Source organism: Cherax quadricarinatus, chromosome 80 (assembly GCF_038502225.1).
Source record: "Cherax quadricarinatus isolate ZL_2023a chromosome 80, ASM3850222v1, whole genome shotgun sequence".
Classification (NCBI taxonomy): domain Eukaryota; kingdom Metazoa; phylum Arthropoda; class Malacostraca; order Decapoda; family Parastacidae; genus Cherax; species Cherax quadricarinatus.
Genome location: NC_091371.1, coordinates 16,630,063 through 16,656,611, shown reverse-complemented (window position 1 = coordinate 16,656,611; position 26,549 = coordinate 16,630,063). Strand labels below are relative to the sequence as shown.

The following is a 26,549-nucleotide window of genomic DNA, read 5'->3' as shown; positions in this document are numbered from 1 at the left end:
AGAAGCGCTAAGCCACAAGGGCTATACAGCGAAAAAAAAAATAATAATAATAGTTAATGATGGGTGGGGACCTTCGTTATCTGCTTTCCGTTCAATTGACGTATCTTCATCCACCTTTCCAGTTTATGAGTACACTTTTGGCAAGAGAGCTATTGAATGAATGATGGCAAATGTGTTTCTGTCTTTGGGTCAGCTTACTTTGGTGGGAAACATGATTTCGTAAAATAAAAAATAACATCACGACTGATTTTGTAAGCTTTTATGAAAGCGGCGAAACACTGTGATAATTACTGCAAGTATTCAGATGCTCACACAATTTTAAGTTGTCCCCGACACCTTGTCTATTTATATAAAGGTAAAAGGAGTTATACTTTTATTGACAAGTCACAGGGCTGTTAGCATTCTATGCCTCTCTCCCTCACATCTCACCCCTCGCCCTTCCCAACCCCTTCACTCGGCTTTTCCCCATTATACGTCACCCAGTCTGTCTTTCCCCTCACCATGCCCTTCCCCACCCCTTCCCACTACTTGCTTCACTTCGCCAGCGATTTATATGCAACAAGTGTATTCTTGTGTCACCACTACTGTCTTCTGATGCAAGAACAACTAAAATAACCGCACTTTTTTATATTTAGTGCCCCTGTTAACTATCAAACCCACGGCTACCTCGCCTTTATAAAACAAGTTACCGCCGTATGCCCTAATCCAACCCATTCTCGCAACATGAACGATACTCGTCCAGATGTAAACGTTTCCTGGGAGAGCTCAGCCACCTTGTTATTATAATAAAAAAGAAGCACTAAACCTACAAGGGTCATACCTCGCTCAGCCACTTTGTTGCCATGCGTAAAGTGGCTGCCTTTTTTCATTGTGTAAGTGTAATTAAGTAATACATTTGGTTTTATACTTTAACGCTACTTAACTTAACATAAAATAATATATATTATTTTTGTGTGTACTCGACAGATGTTTAGAAATTAACGATGGGTTAATACTTAAGAAAAACTTCGTTAAATGAGGATGGATTGCACTTCGCAAGAAAGTAGCGCAGTTATGGAAATAAATGGTATAAAATATGACACAATGGAAATATAAACACATATGCAGTATGTGATCCTTTATTGGCTACGTTTCGCCCACACAGTGGGCTTTTTCAAGTCACAAACAGATCTATCTGGGGTGGAAGGGACGTGAGTATTTGTAGTCAGGTTCAGAATGCTGAGGTCAGGTGGAGAATGCTGCATCTGATGATGTACCGAGTGGGGTTATAGAGTCTAAAATCTTGGGTAGCTTGGAAAGGAGATTGGATAAGTTTGTGAGCAGACCTTCTACAGTGTTCTTCCATTCCTGTGTTCTTATGTGGGATAGCGATGAAGAAGTTTCTTGGCAAGTGGTTCAGCTCTGTTATAGAAGCCATTATTCTGGTTGAAGTTGTCGGATATAGAAATAAGTGATGATTCCAGGATTCTTCGGTATTGAGTGTTGTCTTCTGTGGCGATAAGTCTTGAGTTTCTGTAGTTTATCAAGTAGTTGTGTGAATTACGGTGTTGTACTCAGGCATTCCTTGTGTCGTCAGACCTGCTTGCGTATTGGTGTTCTGAAATACGTGTTTGGAGGTCCCTTGATGTTTCGCCCACGTATAATTTGTTGGTCATTACAAGGGATTATGTATACCCCTGCAGAGGGTGGAAGCTTGTCCTGTCTATCACTGGTAATGTCCTTGATGGTCGTGGTTGTGGAGGACTAGACCTACTCCTAGATGAGTATAGTACTGTCTTCAGGTTATGTCCTGGATGGCGAAATGTCTACAATAAAGATACCCAGATGTTGCACATGTGTCTTAATCTCATCTTGTCGGTATTGTATACCATTCGTACACAGGTAGATACTTGGAATGAGGTATTGGAAAAGATGTTGGAAACGTGTTGGGCAATGGAGTTGGTAGGGGGGACTATGTATCTCTTCTCGGCAGTGTCTTCTCTGGGTGTGTTGAAGATGTTTAATGTCCGTCGTCTGCAGTCTCTGATGAAGTGACGAGGATAGTGGAATTTAGAAAATACTTGTTCAATTATCGTGCATTCTTCTTCAAGAAACTCATTGCTGCTGATTCTGAGTGCACGCAGGAAGAAGCCTATAATTACACCACGTTTAGTTTTGGTGTCGTGGTGAGAGTAGAAGTGGAGAAGATCGTTTTGGTTGGTGGGTTTTCGATAGACTTTAAAACGAAGTTCGTGGTCAGCTTTGCAGAGCAGAACATCAAGGAAAGGAAGAGTGTTGTCGACTTCTTCTTCAAGTGTGAACTGGATTGAAGGCTCGACCTGGTTGAGCTTGTCTTGGAGAGCTTGAACGTTGAAGCGTTTAGGAGTTATGAGGAGAATGTCGTCAACATAACGGAGCCAGGTGACAGACGAAGGAATAATGGTGGAGAAACGTTCGGCTTCTAGATGTTCCATGTATAGGTTCGCCAGGACCGCACTGAGTGGCGAACCCATGGGTAGTCCAAAAGTCTGCTGAAAGAGGTGATTTTCGAAAGAGAAACACGTAAAGCCAACACATAGTTCAACAAAGGACTCGCCGCATTCTGAGGGGCTCAGAACAAGAGAAGAAACTTCTGCACACCATGCCCAGCAACCCCAGACCAGCCAGAATGTACGGCCTGCCAAAAACTCACAAGCCTGGTATCCCACTGAGGCCCATATCCTCGGGAATAGGCAGTGCTCCCCACCAGCTCTCAGAAATTCTCGCAAAACACCTCTCTAAACTCTTGGGCACTATCAGTCCAGCACATCTCAAACACTCAGGTGATCTCAATCGCATTCGCAACATCAACATCAGGAACAAGAAACTTTCCAGCCTTGACGTGACTTCCCTATTCACTAAAGTACCTACTACACAAGCCATCGATCTCTTGCGCAGGAAAATTGACGATTCACTTGATTTTCCCATTCCAGCCAGCGATTTCATCGACCTTCTTGAACTATGTGTTGGCTTTACGTGTTTCTCTTTCGAAAATCACCTCTTTCAGCAGACTTTTGGACTACCCATGGGTTCGCCACTCAGTGCGGTCCTGGCGAACCTATACATGGAACATCTAGAAGCCGAACGTTTCTCCACCATTATTCCTTCGTCTGTCACCTGGCTCCGTTATGTTGACGACATTCTCCTCATAACTCCTAAACGCTTCAACGTTCAAGCTCTCCAAGACAAGCTCAACCAGGTCGAGCCTTCAATCCAGTTCACACTTGATGTTCTGCTCTGCAAAGCTGACCACGAACTTCGTTTTAAAGTCTATCGAAAACCCACCAACCAAAACGATCTTCTCCACTTCTACTCTCACCACGACACCAAAACTAAACGTGGTGTAATTATAGGCTTCTTCCTGCGCGCACTCAGAATCAGCAGCAATGAGTTTCTTGAAGAAGAATGCACGATAATTGAACAAGTATTTTCTAAATTCCACTATCCTCGTCACTTCATCAGAGACTGCAGACGACGGACATTAAACATCTTCAACACACCCAGAGAAGACTGCCGAGAAGAGATACATAGTCCTCCCCACCAACTCCATTGCCCAACACGTTTCCAACATCTTTTCCAATACCTCATTCCAAGTATCTACCTCCACAACCATGACCATCAAGGACATTACCAGTGATAGACAGGACAAGCTTCCACCCTCTGCAGGGGTATACATAATCCCTTGTAATGACTGCAACAAATTATACGTGGGCGAAACATCAAGGGACCTCCAAACACGTATTTCAGAACACCAATACGCAAGCAGTCTGACGACACAAGGAATACCTGTGTACAACACCGTAATTCACACAACCACTTGATAAACTACAGAAACTCAAGACTTATCGCCACAGAAGACAACACTCAAATACCGAAGAATCCTGGAATCATCACTTATTTCTATATCCGACAACTTCAACCAGAATAATGGCTTCTATAACATAGCTGAACCACTTGCCAAGAAACTTCTTCATCGCTATCCCACATAAGAACACAGGAATGGAAGAACACTGTAGAAGGTCTGCTCACAAACTTATCCAATCTCCTTTCCAAGCTACCCAAGATTTTAGACTCTATAACCCCACTCGGTACATCATCAGATGCAGCATTCTCCACCTGACCTCAGCATTCTGAACCTGACTATAAATACTCACGTCCCTTCCACCCCAGGTAGATCTGTTTGTTGAAGATTGAGACACTTATGCAGCATATGGGAATCTTTATTCAGGAAACGTTTCGCCACGCAGTGGCTTCATCAGTCCAATACAAAGAGGAAGACGTAAGGAGAGGAGGAGAATGAGGTAATCAGTCCCTCAACCTGGAGTCGACTCCAGGTTGAGGGACTGATTACCTCATTCTCCTCCTCTCCTTACGCCTTCCTCTTTGTATTGGACTGATGAAGCCACTGCGTGGCGAAACGTTTCCTGAATAAAGATTCCCATATGCTGCATAAGTGTCTCAATCTTCAACATGTCGGTTTTTCAAACCATTCATCACAGATCTGTTTGTGACTTGAAAAAGCCCACTGTGTGGGCGAAACGTAGTCAATAAAGGATCACATTATAGCGCAGTTATACTGGGTCTCGCTGGCCAATATTTCAAGGTTTCACGAATCCAGTGAATAAGTACAGTACAACTCTTGTTTGGGAAGACAACACTTGAGGCTTGGCAGTAACAACGGCGCCTTTCGTCTGGAAGCCATGAAAGCACCTTGAAAACACCACTGAGTGTTAAAAGCACATCTTATAATGTACTGCCTAGACAATCTGTTGTGATGACTACTGTTTACAAATTTCCTTGACACTCGGACTGAGTGGTAAGCTTAGTGCTTATTCACTTTCACTCATGTCAATATAAAGTGAGATTTCACGCTACCGTGAACGTAACAAATTATGAAACGAGGAGTCATGGTTGTTGTTATGCATTCGTCTGGGAAAAAATCTCATGACACGGGTCTTTGTCACATGATGACCCGTTCAGTGGTGCCGTTGGTCCTCAACACCTGCACCACACTACCTTCACCTCACCCTCACTATACACTGTACCTGTACCACTACCTCTACCACTCACCACCACCCCATAACAACAACAGCAACAACAACGAACCAAGTACAGACCATTACCTGCACCATGGCTGAGAACGCGACATGAACAATTATGATTCACCTGCAAACTTGAATAAGGCAAGCCATGAGAACATTGCCCTTCCTGTTTCACCTAGCACCTGCCTCATAGCCTGCCAAACATTATATATATATATATATATATATATATATATATATATATATATATATATATATATATATATATATATATATATATATATATATATATATATATATATATATACATATATTCTAATGAATATTACAATAACATCCACACACCACTCACTTTTCCATCCATTAGTAAAAACATCAGTTAGGAGGCTGCAGTCAGTGGAGATGTTAGGTCTGAGTTCAGTGTGTGGTAAGAATATTATGCAGAATATAAGGATTGAAGAAATTAAGTTGTTGTGGTGGCTTAAAAGATGTAATTCGGGAAGAGGAAGAGCGGCTGTTGATATAGTATATTCGTTTAGGAAGAAATCAGCAAGATAGGTTGATCTAAAGGGTGGATGGAAACAGTTGTAGGGGACTTCTGAGGAAGGGTTGGAGGGTGTGAGGGAAGTTTTCTAGAGGTAGGAGTTCTAGCATCCAGCAAGCGTGTGTGTCAGGAAGACACTGAACAGAGGGCAAACCTTCGTTCATGGAGATAAATGATTTAGAAAACCGACACGTTGATAAATTAGACACTTGTGCAACACTTTGGAATCTTTATTTTGGAAATATTTCGCTATTCAGTGGCTTCCTTAGTCCAGTACAGAGTATGTGTTGAACAAGTGTCTAATTTATCAACCTTCAATCATGACCCCAGTGGGTTTAGTGCTTCTTTTTTTTATAATAATAGTAACCTTCATTCATACGTGACATTACGCTAAGCAGCTTTATCAAGGCAATAATTGACCTGAAGAACACAGTTACGAGTAAATCAGGGAACGGGTGGGGTATGAACCCAGGGCGGATGAATAAAAAAACTTACAGGCCAGTGTGTTAACTACTAGGCCAGTTGGCTCTAATAAAATTCATCCAACTAGATATATTACTATTCGCCATAGGGAGGTTAGCATGGACCACCACTGTGACCACGAATGCAGGTTTTTACAAACGAATCCCACAACAGCGTGGCTGTGGTGTACTCTAGCTCAAGTCCCTCAAAGCCGCATTCATGTTCTTACTATTTGATGGCGGCTTTGAAGGAACCTGAGCTACAGGATATAAATGCTCTGGAAAACATACAATGGAGGATGACAAAGTTGATCCTATGTATCAGAAATCTTCCCTATGAGGATAGACTGAGGTCCCTGAATCTGCACTCTCTAGAAAGACGTAGAATTAGGGGGATACGATTGAGGTGTATAAATGGAAGACAGGAATAAATAAAGGGGATGTAAATAACGTGCTGAAAATATCTAGCCTAGACAGGACTCGTAGCAATGGTTTTAAGTTGGAAAAATTCAGATTCAGGAAGGATATAGGAAAGTACTGGTTTGGTAATAGATCTGTGGATAAGTGAAACAAACTCCCGAGTACAGTTATAGAGGCTAAAACGTTGTATAGTTTTAAAAATAGGTTAGATAAATACATGAGTGGGTGTGGGTGGGTGTGAGTTGGACCTGACTTGGTTGGGGCAGTGGCTTAAGCCAGTAGGAGACTTGGACCTGAGTCGCATGGGCCAGTAGGCCTGTTGCAGTGTTCCTTCTTTCTTATGTTCTTAAAGCATGACACAGCCAGGCTGTGAGTTTTAGGACTCGCCTGCCATGGGTTCAAGTCCCGCCCGTTCTCTGGTTTGACCTGAAGAAGCTCTGTTTATAATTAAACAGTCTATTCAGGTAAATAAATTAACTTAAAAAAACTATCTAGAGCGAAAAATAGTCTATGAAGATTTGCGATAACACTGTGTTTGTGTGAGAATGGTATATAATACCGACAAGATGAAATTAAGACACCTGTGCAACATCTGGGTATCTTTATTGTAGACGTTTCGCCATCCAGGGGCTTTATCAATAGCCACTGGATGGCTATTGATGAAATGTCTTAATTTCATCAAGTCTCCTCTCAGCTGTTTTTCGGATTTAATGTACTGGAGTCGATGTGTTCAGTCCATCAGTCTTGTAGAAAATACAGCACAGGACCGTGCTGGACTGAACACATCGACTCCAGGCTGAGGGACTGATTACCTCAAACTCCTCTTCAACTTTTACCTTCCTGATTTGTATTGGACTGATGAAGCCACTGTGGCGAAGCGTTTCTTCAATGAAGATTCCCGTATGTTGCATAAGTGTCTCAATTCTTCAACTTGTCGGTTTTCCAAACCATTCATCACAATACCAGCACTTGTGTAGTTCGGCTTGTCATTGGTGTCACGTCTCTACGTTACTGAAGTCTAGGAGGGAAGCTGTTGTGGTGACAGTGGGTGACTGTAGGTGGGGAAGCATGCAGAGGAGGTAGGTGAGTGTAGGTGGGGGCAGCATGCAGACCAGGTAGGTGGCAGTGGGTGAGTGTAGGTGGGGGCAGGGTGCAGGGCAGGTAGGTGGGCGGCTCCTGCATTGTGAACAAAGGACGCCATGACTCAGAGGGCCGCCACCCACTACACCAACGTCCGGGTTGGTGAGCTCTAAGAGGGTAGAGTTTGACTACCTCCTTCACCCTCCCGTCAACAACCTAAGGAAGCTGTCATAGCTGATGAACCCTTAATGGAGGACTTTACGATATCCTCATTTACCTACTGCAGTCTCCCAACTCAGGCTGACAGATTTCAACACTGCAAGAAATCCATCCTGTGTAATGGAATATGACAGGAAAATTTAGCTAACTTTTGTTCTCACTATGTAATCATCATAGTGTGTAGGGTAGCAGCACACTACAGATGTATCCAGTTTTCTAAATAAAAAAAATTCGTCCTCTCCACCTCCCTCCTGTTACCACCTTCGTCGTCCACCTCACATGATCCTGTTTACCTGCTCGCTAGCTGTGGTGGTGGTGGGTGTTGCGCTGCAGGTGAATTCCTGGCCAGGGCGGACCAGGCTGGTGACGAAGCTCAGCTCCTTTGATGCCTCAGTATTCATGACCGCTTCCCACATACTCTTATTACCACAGCAGCAAAAATATGACCACAACCTCTTAGAAGAGACCATTCCAGATCACAGCCTCTTAGAGAAAACTATCCCAGACCACAACCTCTTACAGTAGACCATCCCAGATCACATCTTTTTTTTTAATAGACTCAGACCACATACCCCTGGAATAATTCATCACTAACCGTCATATCCCAGACCACAGCATATTGGAACATAGTATCTGGAAGTTTAATATCACAGAATGTAGCAGACCACAGCATCAGCAAGTCGACAGTGGCCATCCCGAGAGAGAGAGAGAATGAATGATTCTTGTGAGTGAAAAATTACCATGCAGTCGATAAAGCAAATAATTTTTAGTAGCATTAGAAATAGGTTGGGCTGATATGTTAGTGAAAAAAATTGTTATGCAGTCAGGATCTACCTCTCGTGGCACCAAGTATACTTTGTTAGGAATTAGGATGTAGGTGGCGGTAGAAATATACTAGGCTGATTAGGAAGTAGAATTGGAGGGAGGGAGTGATTAAAAAAAAGTATGGGAGGTGAGGTTATAGTAGGCTGGCTAGGAAGGATGGTGAGAGGGGGGATATATAGGCTAAGCTCGATACGAAAGAATGATGGAGGATGTAATAGACTCGTCAGAAAGGGATGAAAATAAATTACTAGTATGAAGATGAAGAAATAATTAGAGAATACTAGAATTGCTAGGAATATTTTTGATAGTGTTGGATATATGGTGGGATTATACCAAAATAGTCAGTAAGGAATTAAATACTAGGGTGGACATATGTGGTTGAATATGTTAAGGTGGTCAAAAAAAAAAAACTGGGGAGGGAGGGGTAGTAAGGGTGATGAGGAATAGTGGTGTTGGGTATAGGCTGTTGGGGTATTTTAGGTGATCAGGAAGGAGTATAGTTGTGTATAGTGTTGGCATGTTTGAGTGAAGGCAGGAGTGGAAGTGGTTATAGGGTGTTGGGGTATGTTTAGGTGATTTGGAATTTGTGGTACTCACCTAAATGTGGTTGCAGGGGTCGATACTCAGCTCCTGGCCCCGCCTCTTCACCGACCTCTACTAGGTCCTCTCTCTCCCTGCTCCATGAGCTTTATCATGCCTCGTCTTAAAACTATGTATAGTTCCTGCCTCCACTACATCGCTTACCAGACTATCCCACTTCCTAAATACTCTATGATTGAAGAAATACTTCCTAACATCCCTTTGATTCATCTGAGTCTTCAGCTTCCAATTGTGACCCCTTGTTTCTGTGTCCCATCTCTGGAACATCCGTCTCTGTCCACCTTGTCTATTCCACGCAGTATTTTGTATGTCGTTATCATGTCTCCCCTGACCCTCCTGTCCTCCAGTGTTGTTAGACCGATTTCCCTTAACCTTTCTTCATAGGACATTCCCCTTAGCTCTGGAACTAGCCTTGTTGCAAACCTTTGCACATTCTCTAATTTCTTGACGTGTTTCACCAGGTGTGGGTTCCAAACTGGTGCTGCGTACTCCAGTATGGGCCTGACGTACACAGTGTATAAAGTCTTGAACGATTCCTTACTGAGGTACCGGAACGCTATTCTCAAGTTTGCCAAGCGCCCATATGCCGCAGAAGTTATCTGGTTAATGTGTGCTTTTGGCGATGTACTCGGTATTATACTCACTCCTAGGTCTTTCTCCTTGAGTGAGGTTTGTAGTCTTTGGCCTCCTAGCCTATACTCTGTCTGCGGTCTTCTTTGCCCTCCTCCGATCTTCATGACTTTGCATCTGGCGGGGTTAAATTCTAGGAGCCAGTTTCTGGACCACGCCTCCAGTCTGTCCAGGTCTCTTTGTAGACCTGTCTGGTCCGCGTCTGATTTAATTCTCCTCATTAACTTCACATCATCTGCAAACAGGGACACTTCTGAGTCTATCCCTTCCGTCATGTAGTTCATATATACCAAGAATAGCATTGGTCCCAGGACTGACCCCTATGGGACCCCGCTCGTCACCGGCGCCCACTGTGATACCTCATCACGGACCATGACTTGCTGTTGCCTCCCTGTTAGGTATTCTCTGATCCATTGCAGTGCCCTTCCTGTTATACGTGCCTGTTCCTCTAGCTTCTGTACTAATCTCTTGTGAGGAACTGTCGAAGGCCTTCTTGCAGTCCAAGAAAATGAAATCAACCCACCCCTCCCTCTCATTTCTTACTTCAGTTACCTTGTCATAGAACTCTAGTAGGTTTGTGACACAGAATTTGCCTTCCATGAATCCGTGCTGGCTGTCGTTTATAATCTTGTTCCGCTCCAGGTGCTCCACCACTCTCCTCCTGACAATCTTTTCCAAGACTTTGCATACTATACACGTCAGTGACACTGGTCTATAATTTAGTGCTTCATTTCTGGTCCCCTTCTTAAAGATGGGGACTACATTTGCCTTCTTCCATACTTCAGGTAGTTGCCCAGTTTCAAGGGAAGTGTTAAAGATTTTGGTTAGTGGCACACGTAGTGTCCCTGCTCCCTCTCTAAGGACCCACGGAGAGATGTCCGGTCCCACCGCCTTTGAGGTATCAAGGTCACTTAGGAGCTTCTGCACCTCATCCTCAGTTGTGTAATTCATCCAACACTTGTTGGTATATCCCTTGTTGATGTACCCCACTGTTTTGTCTTCCCGTTGTCCCTTGGTGTTGGGTATAGGGTGTTAGGGTATATTCGGGTGATCAGGAAGAAGCAAAGGTGGGTATAGGATGTTTGGGTAATCAGGAGGGAGTGAAATTGGGTATAAGATCGTAGGGTATGCCTGAAGCAACCCATTCTCTTGTTAAAAAAAAAAACACGTTTTGTTCAGCGTCATTTTTTAGCGTTTACAATGCTTCTCAAAATCGCGTGTTCTTTATTTTAAAGCAGGGTTAGGTTAATTTACCTTCGGTTACATTATGTTGCATTAAGGTTGGTTACATAAACCAATTCAAACGTATTATTTAGTCACAAATAAACAAATTAGAAATACCGTGATACGACTGGCAGCGAAGAAACGTTCAATTTGAACGTTTTCCTGTCTTGGTACTAGAATTGGCTGTATGAGGAAGGTTTGGCACTGAGTATAAGGTAATCCCAAAGGGGTGGGGTCGAATAAAGGTAGTGGGGTATGTTTTAGTGGTCAGGAAGGAGGAGGAGGTCAGTATGGCGGTCGGGTATGTTTGGGTGATCAGGAAAAAAGTCGGGTTGGGTTGGATATAGGGGGTATGGTATGTTCAGTGATCAGGGCGTCCGTTGTCGGGTTGTGAATTATGTTAGTGTAGGCAGGATGATTAGGTGGTGGGGACGTAAACCAGGAACCTGCAGAAGAATAGGTTAAACTGAGCAGGAATAAAATATTTGTTGGGGGATGTATGGCGAAGTGATTGTAGGTTAGTTGGTTCAAAACCTGTCGAGGGTCATAAGTCTGTATTTCACCTGTACACCACAAATCAAGAATACTTTAATCTTTAAAATAGGGATTAAAGAATCATTGTATATACATGGAAAGATACGCACCTGTGTATATACTCTGTAGCGATGGAGGGTGAACTGTACGGAAAGAAAGAATTGTTTAGAACTATGGTATGGTTGGGAGGGGAAGAATGGGTGGTTGGAGGTTAGGTAGGGCGGGGAGGGGCGCGGGAAGCCCGTTGATTCACCTGGGCAACCCACCATGGCATGCTGCCCAATACCCCTCGCCAAGGATTAGCAAAAATATCATGTTATAACACCTCAAATACACTTCAGTATTTCGTACTTAATTTCGTATTCATTCTCTTGTAAATGAGCTCACAAGGATGCCCATGACGTATCATCGAAGTATCATTGGCGACGCAGTCGCTTAATAAACATTGGGGAAAGAAAGAAAAGAAAGAAAGAGAGGTTGGGAAACCCTGTCACGTGGAGTCTGGCGTCCCAAGCTGAAGCATGTGCTCCCAGGGGCATCCAACAGCGTCAATATCTGCGCACTTTGTCCCCATTCCTCGCAGTTCATCACAAGCAATGAACTATATACCTAAAGACTAAGAGGTTGTAGCTGCTTCCTCACCGTCATATCTCTTGATGGGTTAATAATAATGTTGGCATTCTATTTATTGCGTTCATCTGATGTGGGGGCAATGAGCCCACATACTATTTCCAGAGTGCGGAAGTTCACTCTGATCCGCAGAACATCACTAAGTGTATTGAAAAGAGATACCAGTTATATTTTCGAAGATAGTGAGTATGAAATTCATTTGTTTGAGCTACCACAACTGCAAAGATGCGTTAACGAACGTCATTGGTAGATTACCACGATGGTGTTTTAGTCATCAGTGTTACATTTTGTGTTTATTGTTTTCCTCTTGTTAATATAGTTGTTTGAACAACACATCCCTGTTATTTGTATACTTCGCACCTGGTGCTGCTGCTCAACAATATCCGTTATTAGCAACTCGTTTACATTTTAATGTACATTGTAGAATTCAGTGAAGAACAAAAAGGCAATACCGTGACTGGAACAAAACATAAATAACCCGCACATAGGAGAAACTTATGACGACGTTTCGGGCCGAAACGTCGTCATAAGTTTCTTATTATGAACATAAGAACATAAGAACATTATGTGTGGATTTGTGTATAGAATTCATTGGCCTGGGGTCCGTCGTGTAGAGACTAAGAACCACAGGAGTATACGGATGATAATGATCCTAGGTCAAGATAATGATTGCCTTTGTTACCTATTGGTTAATCCATTTTATTATATTACCTTCGTCTCATCCTTATCGTTTTTCGCCCATTTCCTTACCAGGTGTGAATGTAAGGCATTGGTCCTAACTGCATACAATTTTTACTAGAAAAATATGTACAGGGAATCAAATTTGTTTGTAAACAATGCAAAGAAAGTAAGCCTGCAACACTGTTGGCGTATAATAGCTGGTTGTGATATTTGGCATTATTCTATGCTTGGCACTTGTGATGCTTGGCGTTGTTTAATGCTTGGCACCTGTGATGCTTGGCGTTGTTTAATGCTTGGCACCTGTGATGCTTCTCCGTCTCTGGGCGTTGCTTGCCACTCACGTTTTGTGACAGGTCTCTCGGTAAAGCATATAAATCAACAGATAACATACAGAGGATAATTAGCTTAGAGAAAAGTGCATAGATCGAAGACACCACACGCAGCTGGTGCGGCGTATCATGTCTTCCGTGTTGTACCTCCCGTTGCCAAACCTCTTCGTCATGTCTTCTACCAACCCAGCCCCGACAGAGAATGTTTATAGACGAATTAAATTCATCTGGCAAACAGGGCCTTCCCATATCCGCATTGTGTTGTCCAGGAAATTCCCCAAACAATAGAATAACAGTAAAGTTATTGCAATATAATTCAGTTTCACGTATTTTAATTGTTAAGGAATAATTACGTTTTGGATTTATGGATGAGGTGCGCTTCGCTCGGTCAGTCAGTTGTAGCAGATACGGTACTATGTTCCACAGTCAGCCCTCCTGGCCCTATATCACTCATTTATTTACCCCTATCTCACCTATGGAATTTGTGCATGGGGCTCAACAACAATAAACCATCTCAGACCATTAATTATCCAACAAAAGGCTGCAGTCAGAATGATAACAAATTCCCACTACAGGCAGCACATTCCACCAATATACAAAACTCTAAACCTACTCACCATACAAAACATCCATACTTATTATTGTACCTACTACATACATAGAACACTTAACTCTGACATAAACCCTCCCCTCAAACGTCTCCTTACCAACCTCAACAGAACACACGACCATAACACAAGGCACAGATCACCCTTTGATGTTCCTCGTGTCCATCTCACGCTATGCAAAAACTCAATGCACATAAAAGGCCCAAAAATCTGGAATTCACTACCTGTGAATATAAAAGAAACACTGTCGGTTTATAAATTCAAGTCTCTACTTAAAAATCACTTACTCACACACAACTAAATAAATGCTGAATAATTGTATCTCATAAACGTTTAACCTGTGACCCAATTAAACTTTGTTATTTTTAATTACATTACCTAATAGAATACTCCATTCTACTGAATGCACAGCAACACAGTAAATGACCATATGACCTGTCTTTGAAATACTCATTTGTGCTTAATTTTTATCTGTTTACAATAATGTTTACCACTGAATATATCATTGCTTAGTTAATTTTAAGTTAATTTTAAGCCTGCCCATAATGTTCTGCATACAAGGGGTTTTGGCATGTTACACTTAACCACTGTATTTTTTTGTACTTAAATGTATCATGTTCAAATAAATAAATAAATAAATAAATAGTGAGCCCCGTGAACACAGTCTCACGTTTGGCTGGGTAACTTTTCAGGCCTAGACCTTTCGCCTAGTATTAAAGTATTTTGTCAGGAGAAACTGAGAATTTTCTCCAAACGTAGGCCCTAGTTATATGACCCGTCCAGTTGAACTTATGGTCATTTTACCGATGCCTTTCACTAGTTTGGTCATTTGCTCAATAATCCCTAAAATATGACTTAAGGTAAACTCCTCTATCCCTTTAGACTTATTAACCCTTCAGGGTACCTTAAGCTACCTGGAATATACTGGAGGGGATTTCGGGAGTCAACGTCCCCGCGGCCCAGTCCGTGGCCATGTCTCGTGGTGGATTAGGGCTGATCAGCTAGGCTGTTATTGCTGGCCGGTCGTAAACCGACGTACGAGCTACAGCCCGGCTGGTCAGGGACTGACTTTATGTCATGTGGGTTCGATAACGTGGATGGGGTAAAAACACTCACGTAGGCTGGTTAGTACGTATAATTATAACGGAAAGTATGGGAAGCACCATCAGCCGACCTGCCTCTCTCTGCTCCCTATCTCAGACTGACCCACCAGTGCCTAGGGGTGAGCGGTGTTCAAAAACATGCTATGGTCAGCAGCGACGTGAATAACAGTCGTGATTCACACAGACGGTTGGTAGTGAGTCATCTACTGGTAACTGGTACTACTGAGAGCTCGGCGACGCTAACGCATGTCGTCCCGACATACAGCTAATACAAACTAGAGACGGCAGGTGTACGGCTTGGGCTGATTCTATACAATGTCAGAGTACACAACACCGCTGTCACCAAATTTGTCATGTGGGTTCAATAACGTGGATGGGGTAAAAACACTCACATAGGCTGGTTAGTATGTATAATTATAACGGAAAGTATGGGAAGCACCATCAGCCGACCTGCCTCTCTCTGCTCCCTATCTCAGACTGACCCACCAGTGCCTAGAGGTGAGCGGTGTTCAAAAACATGCTATGGTCAGCAGCAACGTGAATAACAGTCGTGATTCACACAGACGGTAGTGAGTCATCTACTGGTAACTGGTACTACTGAGATTTAGGTGCCTGTCCAGCACCTTTTTGAAGACAGCCAGGGGTCTATTGATAATCCCCTTACGTTTGCTGGGAGGCAGTTGAACAGTCTTGGATCCCTGACACTTATTGTGTTGTCTCTTAGTACTCGTAGCACCCCCTGCTTTTCATTGGGGGGAGGATGTTGCATCTCCTGCCAAGTCTTTTGCTTTCGTAGGGAGTGATTTTCGTGTGCAGATTTGGGACTAGTCCCTCTAGGATTTTCCAAGTGTATATTATATGTATCTTTCTTGCCTGCATTTCAGGGAGTACAAATCAAGGGACTTAAACGTTCCTAGTAATTTAGGTGCTTTATCTTACTTATACGTGCATAAAGTTCTCTGTATATTCTCCAGGTCTGCAATTTCTCCTGCCTTGAAAGGGGCCGTTAGTGTACAGCAAGATTCCAGCCTAGAGAGAACAAGCAATTGAAAGAGAATCATCATAGAGTATAAAACAAATTCCAACCACACAATAGAGCAAAAACTAATGTAAAAGACCTGAGAGTGATAATGTCAGAGGATCTCACTTTCAAAGATCACAACATTGTATCAGAAAAATGACAGGATGGATAAGGAGAACCTTCAAAACTAGGGATGGCAAGCCCATGATGACACTCTTCAGGTTGCTTGTTCTATCTAGGCTGGAATATTACTGCACACTAACAGCACCTTTCAAGGCAGGTGAAATTACTGACCTAGAATATGTACAGAGAATCTTCATGGAACACATAACTGCGATAAAACACCTCAATTACTGGGAACGCTTGAAGTTCCTCAACCTGTACACCCTAGAACACAGATGGAAGAGATTGATGGATTTATTTATTTATTTATTAATTTGAACATGATACAGTGAAGTACAAAGTTATTACAGTGCAACTTGCCAAAGCATTATGAGCACGCTTAAAATTAACTTAAGATTAACTAAACAATGATATATTCAGTGGCAAATACATTATTGTAAACAGATAACAATTTAGCACAAATGAGTATTACAAAGACAGGTCATATGGTCATTTACTGTGTTGCTGAGCATTCAGTAGATTGGAGCATTCTGTTAGGTAATGTAATTAAAAAATAAAGTTTGACTGGGTCACAGGTAAGACATTTATGAGATACAATAATGAGAAACATTTACGAGAGACAATTTATGAGATACAATTATTCAGTATTTATTTAGTTGTGGGTGAGTAAGTGATTTTTGAGAAGAGACTTGAACTTATAAACAGTGTTTCTTTTATATTCACAGGTAATGAATTCCAGATTTTAGGGACTTTTATGTGCATTGAGTTTTTGCATAGCGTGAGATGGACTCGAGGAACATCAAAGAGTGATCTGTGCCTTGTGTTATGGTCGTGTGTTCTGTTGAGGTTGGTAAGGAGACGTTTGAGGGGAGGGTTTATATCAGAATTAAGTGTTCTATGAATGTAGTAGGTGCAGTAATAAGTATGGATGTTTTGAATGGTGAGTAGGTTTAGAGTTTTGAATATAGGTGGAGTGTGCTGCCTGTAGTGGGAATTTGTTATCATTCTGACTGCAGCCTTTTGTTGGGTAATTAATGGTCTGAGATGGTTTATTGTTGTTGAGCCCCATGCACAAATTCCATAGGTGAGATAGGGGTAAATAAGTGAGTGATATAGGGCCAGGAGGGCTGACTGTGGAACATAGTACCGTATCTTCGATAGTATGCCTACGGTCTTGGAATTTTTTTTGGAAATTTGTTGTATATGTGTTTGAAATTTGAGTCTATTATCAAGGTGGATTCCTAAGAATTTTCCCTCTGTGAGTTTTGTGATAGGTGATCCGTTTATCTTTATGTTAAGAGGAACGTCTGTAGCTCTGTTACCAAACTAAATGAAGTAGGTTTTGTCAATGTTTAGAGTAAGTTTGTTAGTACTCATCCAGGTAGATATTTTCTGTAATTCGGTATTTACAGTATTGGCTAGTGTGACTGGGCTCAGGTGAGAGAAGACGTATGTAGTGTCATCTGCAAATAGTGTGGGTTTGAGTAGTTGCAATGCATTTGGTAGGTCATTCATGTATATGAGAAAGAGAAGAGGGCCTAGGACACTTCCCTGTGGGACACCAACTGTAATTGGCTGTGCTGAAGAGTTTGCCCCGTTTGTGTACACATATTGGCTTCTGTTACTGAGATAAGACTTTTAGTAGTTGAGGGAGTGCCCTCTTATACCATAGTGCGACAATTTTATATGGAGCAAGTCATGGTCAACTGTATCAAAAGCTTTACGTAAGTCTATGAAGATCCCCAGTGGGACTTCTTTTTTCTCTATTGCAGTGTATATGTGTTCTAGCATGTGTATAATAGCATCATTAGTATTTTTATTAGGCCTGAACCCAAATTGACAGGGGTTGAGTATGTTGTGGGAGATGAGGTAGGAATAGATTCGCTTGTGAATTAATTTTTCGAATATTTTAGAGAGAGGGTGTAAGTTGGATATTGGCCTATAGTTATTCAAGTCTGTTTGGTCTCTCCTCCTTTATGGATCGGGGTGACCCTTGCTATTTTGAAAACTGTAGGGAAGGTAGAGGATTCAATGGATTTGTTAAAGAGTGTTGCAATGATTGTTGATAGTACTTGTGACGCTTTTTTGTATATAAAGGGTGGTAAGGTATTTAAATCTCCTGTCTTGTTTTTTAGTGTGCTAATAAGGGAGACTTCAGTAGGGTTAGTCGGAGCTAGGAACAGTGTGTTCGGGTAGTTGCCAGTGAGGTAGTCATTGGGTGGGGTATCTGAGCTTGGGATTTTATTGGCAAGGTTTTTTCCTATAGTGGAGAAGAAAATTGTTGAGTCTGTTCGCTGTTTCAGTTGGTGGGAGATGGGGTTCATTTGGTTTTGTTAATTCAATTTCGCTATTTCGTGATATCTTTTTTGTTCCTAGAATTGTTGATAGGGTTTTCCAGGTCTTTTTTATATCACCTCGTAAGTTGTGATGAATGGTTTGAAAAACCGACAAGTGTCTCAATCTTCACCTCGTAAGTTGGATAATCTGTTTTCATAATACAGTTTTTTAGCCCTTATCAGGCTGGTTAGGATTGACGAGTAACGTTTTGTTTGGTCTCTGGTTATGTGACCCATTCTGTACTGTTTTTCGTATAGGTGCTTTGTATTTATGGATTTGAGGATGCTGGGTGTTAGCCAGGGACTGTTCAGTCTCTTAGCTGTCATCTGTTTAGTTTTTTGGGGGCAGTGCTTGTTATAAAGGTATTGGGTCTTTTTTAGAAAATTATTAATACATTCGTCAATATATGTATAGATTTCATCAAGAACTGCAAGAAGCCCCTATCACGAGCCTTTTCCATCCTATGGAGAGGGAGCATGGACACGGGGGTCGTCCCTCAGTTACTAAAAACAACAGACATAGCCCCACTCCACAAAGGGGGCAGTAAAGCAACAGCAAAGAACTACAGACCAATAGCACTAACATCCCATATCATAAAAATCTTTGAAAGGGTCCTAAGAAGCAAGATCACCACCCATCTAGAAACCCATCAGTTACACAACCCAGGGCAACATGGGTTTAGAACATGTCGCTCCTGTCTGTCTCAACTACTGGATCACTACGACAAGGTCCTAAATGCACTAGAAGACAAAAAGAATGCAGATGTAATATATACAGACTTTGCAAAAGCCTTCGACAAGTGTGACCATGGCGTAATAGCGCACAAAATGCGCGCTAAAGGAATAACAGGAAAAGTTGGTCGATGGATCTATAATTTCCTCACTAACAGAACACAGAGAGTAGTCGTCAACAGAGTAAAGTCCGAGGCAGCTACGGTGAAAAGCTCTGTTCCACAAGGCACAGTACTAGCTCCCATCTTGTTCCTCATCCTCATATCCGACATAGACAAGGATGTCAGCCACAGCACCGTGTCTTCCTTTGCAGATGACACCCGAATCTGCATGACAGTGTCTTCCATTGCAGACACTGCAAGGCTCCAGGCGGACATCAACCAAATCTTTCAGTGGGCTGCAGAAAACAATATGAAGTTCAACGATGAGAAATTTCAATTACTCAGATATGGTAAACATGAGGAAATTAAATCTTCATCAGAGTACAAAACAAATTCTGGCCACAAAATAGAGCGAAACACCAACGTCAAAGACCTGGGAGTGATTATGTCGGAGGATCTCACCTTCAAGGACCATAACATTGTATCAATCGCATCTGCTAGAAAAATGACAGGATGGATAATGAGAACCTTCAAAACTAGGGAGGCCAAGCCCATGATGACACTCTTCAGGTCACTTGTTCTATCTAGGCTGGAATATTGCTGCACTCTAACAGCACCTTTCAAGGCAGGTGAAATTGCCGACCTAGAAAATGTACAGAGAACTTTCACGGCGCGCATAACGGAGATAAAACACCTCAATTACTGGGAGCGCTTGAGGTTTCTAAACCTGTATTCCCTGGAACGCAGGAGGGAGAGATACATGATTATATACACCTGGAAAATCCTAGAGGGACTAGTACCGAACTTGCACACGAAAATCACTCACTACGAAAGCAAAAGACTTGGCAGACGATGCACCATCCCCCCAATGAAAAGCAGGGGTGTCACTAGCACGTTAAGAGACCATACAATAAGTGTCAGGGGACCGAGACTGTTCAACTGCCTCCCAGCACACATAAGGGGGATTACCAACAGACCCCTGGCAGTCTTCAAGCTGGCACTGGACAAGCACCTAAAGGCAGTTCCTGATCAGCCGGGCTGTGGCTCGTACGTTGGTTTGCGTGCAGCCAGCAGCAACAGCCTGGTTGATCAGGCGCTGATCCACCAGGAGGCCTGGTCACAGACCGGGCCGCGGGGGCGTTGACCCCCGAAACTCTCTCCAGGTAAACTCCAGGTAAACTCCAGTGTGCCAATCAATGTTTGTCACTGCTGCTGTGAAGTTATTAATGGCTGCCTCATTGTGAAGTCTGATTATTTACACTTGGAAAATCCTAGAGGGATTAATACCAAACTTGCACACGAAAATCACTCCCTATGAAAGCAAAAGATTCAGCAGACGATGCAGCATCCCCCCAATGAAAAGCAGGGGCGCCACTAGCACAGTAAGAGACAACACAATAAGTGTTAGGGGCCAAAGACTGTTCAGCTGCCTCCCAGCATACATAAGGGGTATTACCAATAGACCCCTGGCTGTCTTCAAGCAGGCATTGGACAGGCACCTAAAGCCAGTACCCGACCAGCCGGGCTGTGGTTCGTACGTTGGGTTGCATGCAGCCAACAGTAACACCCTGGTTGATCAGCCCCTGATCCACTATGAGACCTGGTCACAGACTGGGTTGCAGGGGCACTGCCCCCCAAAACCTTCTCCAGGTATCCAGGCTTAGCATCCCTAGTGTTGAAGGTTCTCATTATCCATCCTATCATTTTCCTAGCAGATGTTGTGATATTTGAAAGTGAGATCATCTGACATTATCACTCCCAGGTCCTTCACAATAGCTTTTCGCTTGATTGTGTGCTTGGAATTTGTTTTATACTCCAATACAGTTTTAATTTCCTTGAGATTTCCATACTGGAGTAATTTAAATTTGTCTTCATTGAACTTCATATTGTTTTCTTCGACCCATTTAAAGATTTGGTTGATGTCTGCTTGGAGACTTGCAGTAGTCCTCGACGGATGTATAACTTCTATTAGTTTAGTGCATTCGCCCTTCCAGAAATAAAGAAAATGCACTTATCAAGTTAATACTGAGTGTACTTATTTTGCCCCTGCTTTTCACTGGATATTTTGCACCGTCTGTCGAGTCTCTTATTCATGCCCCTTAAGGGGCAAGAATAAGAGACTCAAGAAGCCTTGATGCTGGTGAGGGACTCTTGATCCAAAGAGCTGGACTTAATTAACTACTAACTAGTGATCCACAGTTTTTATAAATGAGGTGTTAAACCTAGCTGTGGTAAGCCAGAGAATGCTTAACCAGTTATAGATCATGTAACAAAGACCTGTGCCAAGAGACATCTGCCGTGTTTCCTGACAAATAAACCACCACTGCTGTGATTCTCTTTGTACCTGTGAAGGAGGGATAAAACTACCTTGTTTTTTAACATCTTGTTCCCACGGGGGTAATCAGGTTTGAGCCAAGGAAGGGAAGGGAAAGGACTGCTCCAGGTTTTTTGACCAAGAATTCTTCATCATCAAGGTACCTCTTTGCTTTAGTTGCTGCACATTCAGAATGAATATTTATTTTCTTTTATAATGGAGTTTAATTAAGGATTCAAATTCAAATTCAAATTCCAAGTTTATTCTCTATAAGGATTACAATGCTGAGTTTACAGAAATTTGGTTATTGTGTGGTTTACATGTAGTAAAATTGTGATTACAGAGTGTACCACTAGAACGCTTAGCATGGCTAGGCATAGAGTACAGTTCAGAGTAGAGTTCAGCTATCAAACCCCTCGAGGAAGGTTCCTTGATGTTGGTGAGGGGCTCTTAATTTAGGGAATTGGATCTGTGCTCCAGTTCCCCAAATTAAGCCAAATTAAGCACACAAAATGCGTGCTAAAGGAATAACAGGAAAAGTCGGTCGATGGATCTATAATTTCCTCACTAACAGAACACAGAGAGTAGTAGTCAACAGAGTAAAGTCTGAGGCAGCTACGGTGAAAAGCTCTGTTCCACAAGGCACAGTACTCGCTCCCATCTTGTTCCTCACCCTCATATCCGACATAGACAAGGATGTCAGCCACAGCACTGTGTCTTCCTTTGCAGATGACACCCAAATCTGCATGACAGTGTCTTCCATTGCAGACACTGCAAGGCTCCAGGCGGACATCAACCAAATCTTTCAGTGGGCTGCAGAAAACAATATGAAGTTCAACGATGAGAAATTTCAATTACTCAGATATGGTAAACACGAGGAAATTAAATCTTCATCAGTACAAAACAAATTCTGGCCACAAAATAGAGCGAAACACCAACGTCAAAGACCTGGGAGTGATCATGTCGGAGGGTCTCACCTTCAAGGACCATAACATTGTATCAATCGCATCTGCTAGAAAAATGACAGGATGGACAATGAGAACCTTCAAAACTAGGGAGGCCAAGCCCATGATGACACTCTTCAGGTCACTTGTTCTATCTAGGCTGGAATATTGCTGCACACTAACAGCACCTTTCAAGGCAGGTGAAATTGCTGACCTAGAAAATGTACAGAGAACCTTCACGGCGCGCATAATGGAGATAAAACACCTCAATTACTGGGAGCACTTGAGGTTCCTAAACCTGTATTCCTTGGAATGCAGGCGGGAGAGATACATGATTATATACACCTGGAAAATCCTAGAGGGACTAGTACCGAACTTGCACACGAAAATCACTCACTACGAAAGCAAAAGACTTGGCAGACGATGCAACATCCCCCCAATGAAAAGCAGGGGTGTCACTAGCACGTTAAGAGACCATACAATAAGTGTCAGGGGCCCGAGACTGTTCAACTGCCTCCCAGCATACATAAGGGGGATTACCAACAGACCCCTGGCAGTCTTCAAGCTGGCACTGGACAAGCACCTAAAGTCGGATCCTGACCAGCCGGGCTGTGGCTCGTACATTGGTTTGCGTGCAGCCAGCAGCAACAGCCTGGTTGATCAGGCTCTGATCCACCAGGAGGCCTGGTCACAGACCGGGCCGCGGGGGCGTTGACCCCCGGAACTCTCTCCAGGTAAACTCCAGGTAAACATACCCCCAGGCGCTGTATAATCCTCCGGGTTTAGCGCTTCCCCTTGATTATAATAATAATAATCAGCTATCAAAACTTTGGGGCCCAGTCCCTGGACCCATTATGTACCTCTGCAATCTTTTTTGACTACTGCCCACAGGATGGGTATGGGGTGGCTAATAAAGATATTAATCTGACTGAATGTAATAGGTAGTACAAGAAATGATCTTGATTTTGAAGTTGAAAATTTTATGGATTAAATCGCATCAAATTGATTAATTCTAACTATCTTTGGGAGATATTGTGTAGTATTTTAATACATACTGATCAAACAAAAACATAATGGCATTGTACAGTCAGTAAATTTATTTTAGAACAGGTACACATAAGCACAATTATCATACATAGTGTAAATTACATAGGATAACCCCCCAAAAAAGTCAAAAGTGACTTATTTCCATTGGGGTTCTTGCCACATATAACAATTGTTATTTCTTTTGCAGAACTGAACGTCTCCCACAATAAGATGTCTAAGCTGCCTGAGGAGCTGGTTGACTGTGTTGAGCTACAGCGTCTGGATCTTAGTCACAATTCCTACGTCAACCTCCCCAATGTCATCTTCCGTCTGCCAAAAATCAAGATTATCCATGCTAACAACAATTACATAATGGGTTAGAACCAAGATTTTTCCAGTGCATACTTGAAGCAATAAGTAATAGAGTGCATAATTATTAAATTTAGAAAGATAAATACATTTAGTTTTAATTTGTAATATTAGAACTGCAGTCATGTTGTACAGTAGTTTACTTTGTGCATTTTCTATTAAGAAAATTGATACAATCGTCTTATGTGGCTACCTTGATGTACAGTATATGATATTTTACAAAGTTAAAACAATAAATATGTTTACAAAGCACACCCTTCGTGCAGATGGGTTTCAGGTCAATTTGGGTAATCTGTTAAGCCATTCCTCAGCATGTATTGAGTAGTAATGAAAATAATTTTCAACTTTCACTGTAATATTGAAGACAATATCTCAAATGTACTTTCTTTCCCAACAGATGTTGAGGTAGAGGAAGTACAGCGAGCCAAAACCTTGGAGGACTTTGACATTCGTGAGAACCCTCTGACAGCGAAGAGTCATGATGGCTTGAGCAAAGTGACCAACCTGAGGGTTACACTCACACCAAGAGAAATTGAGGAATGGGAAGATCTCACTATCTGAATCAACTCTGTAGTGATAATGATTTTACTATAAGCAGAACTCGTAAAGTCTGAGACTGTCAACTCTGTTGATTTTAGATTATAGCACTTTGGATTTGAGAATGTCGCCTGTGAAATGTGAAGCATTTTGTAATAATGAATATTACAAGGTTTTGGATCACTGCAACACTGCTGAAAAACTAGCTCATAAAATGATCATGATTAAGCATGGTTTACACGATTCCGCAAGTACTGGATATAGAAAAATAAATTCAGTAGTGTTATATACAGTATCAAATTATATGTAAAAAATAAATAAAGTGTAATTCAACCAGATATTAATGATAATGGTTATCACAATCACTTAGGATTTCAATACACTTAGTAAGGACATTGTAATGTACCTAAATAATATGAAATATTTAGGTTTACTGGTTAAGTTATTCTTAAAACAAAAAGAGGTAAAACACCTGATGCAATTTTACTTACATAAGATTAAATTTTACAAAATTACAGTAACTGTATATATTACTTTTGCTAATATTACAAAATTACAGTAATTGACTGTATACATTACTTTTCTTTTGCCAATAGAACTGAGTTGTGATGCACCTTGCAATAAGACTTGAGATGAGACAGGAATTATAAAACAATGCCAGATAGTTATTGTATTAATTATTTGTTGTATTAGCACTAGCTGCAGCTGAAGAATAGTCAGCTCCAGACTGCCAAAATAATATGAAAATAGAGGATGCCAATGCCATATTGAAAATTATTTAAAATGCCAAGTATCTAAACTTATGGCACAACATAATTCACATTTCTCAGCTAGGACTCTCCTTAGATACTTAATGACTCAGGTCTTTCCATGTCTTCATTCTTGATTCCATTGTGTTTATCTAAGACAGGAATTAGAATAGTCAACTGGGGTGATGGGCAAAGCAACTATTTGTTTTGTATGTCCTTTTAGAGTACCAAGCCATAGATACAAACAATTGTTTAATGTTTCTAGGACTGAATGATATTTTTTAGCTATTTTAGATTAATCAAAAGAATGATTGAATATAATTGGCATTCATTAGTACAGCATTTTTAAAATTTACAAATATTTTATATTGAACATTAAAGCTAAAAGGCATTTGACTTCATTGAAATATTTACCTAAATAAAAGCCACTGCAGCATAAAACAACCTGCATTTGATCAATGGCTTGAATTTATCTTTGATATTTTTATAAATAATATACAAGTGTGTGAATGAATGATCTTTTGCCAGTGTAATATTGAACATATGGCAGGCAATGTCTTTCACATTAACTCTAGAGCTAATGCAGTATCTAGTCAGAGTTTTAGGTTGTATATATTGTATTATATATATAGTGTATATAGAAATGATACTCAAATGGTGATGGGCTAGTAAAACTATGCATTATGAAATTATAGACTAAATATATAGATACACACACATACATATACATACATACATACACATCTTTTTTTTTAGGCAGAGCGTTCAGTCTTCAACTATTCTTTGTATTAAAGTTAGTAGAATTACTGACAGTATGTTAGGTAAAAGGATACAAGTGGAACTAATGTGACATTTTGTGGCAATGTTTCGCTCTCCTGGAGCTTTATCGAGCCATTACAGCTTGATAAAGTTCCCCACAATTAAATGTCTTATTAGCTGCACTTGTGTTCTTTTACCTAACAACTTCTTTAGCCAAACAAGTTGAGCGCAGATTTGTTGTTTCAATAATTCAGCAAAAAAAATAATTCGGAACATGACAGTCTTTCATATACTGTATTTCATTGGAGGTTAAAAATACTGAATTAATTTAGATTAACTCTTTATAGGTTTTTAAGATTAAGCTAATGAGATTACTAAATTAGCATAGGAGCAGCAGTTGTGATTCAAAATTAATTGTCAATGTTTTATAAATGCATACAATAAGAATTTTTAAAAAAATGTTTCAGAATGCTTTGGCTTTGACTCTGCCTAAAGAGCACAGAATCATATACATGCTACAGTGTATGAAAAAGCATAATTCCCAAGTTGTATGTAGTCATTTACTAATTGGCTGGAAACAAATACTCAGA

At 41.5% G+C, this 26,549-nt stretch overlaps 1 protein-coding gene across 2 annotated transcripts in view; it reads left to right on the top strand.

The window, feature by feature from the left end:
- LOC128702378 (leucine-rich repeat-containing protein 20) overlaps positions 1-26,139 on the top strand; it is a 63,749-nt gene extending 37,610 nt beyond the window's left edge. For both annotated transcript variants that reach the window (XM_053796619.2, XM_053796620.2), the window contains exons 3-4: positions 23,754-23,921; positions 24,312-26,139. In XM_053796619.2, the coding sequence (XP_053652594.1) occupies positions 23,754-23,921; positions 24,312-24,475 (332 nt within the window). In that variant the 3' untranslated portion in view covers positions 24,476-26,139. The remainder of the gene's footprint in view (positions 1-23,753; positions 23,922-24,311) is intronic.
- Positions 26,140-26,549: the final 410 nt, after the last annotated feature.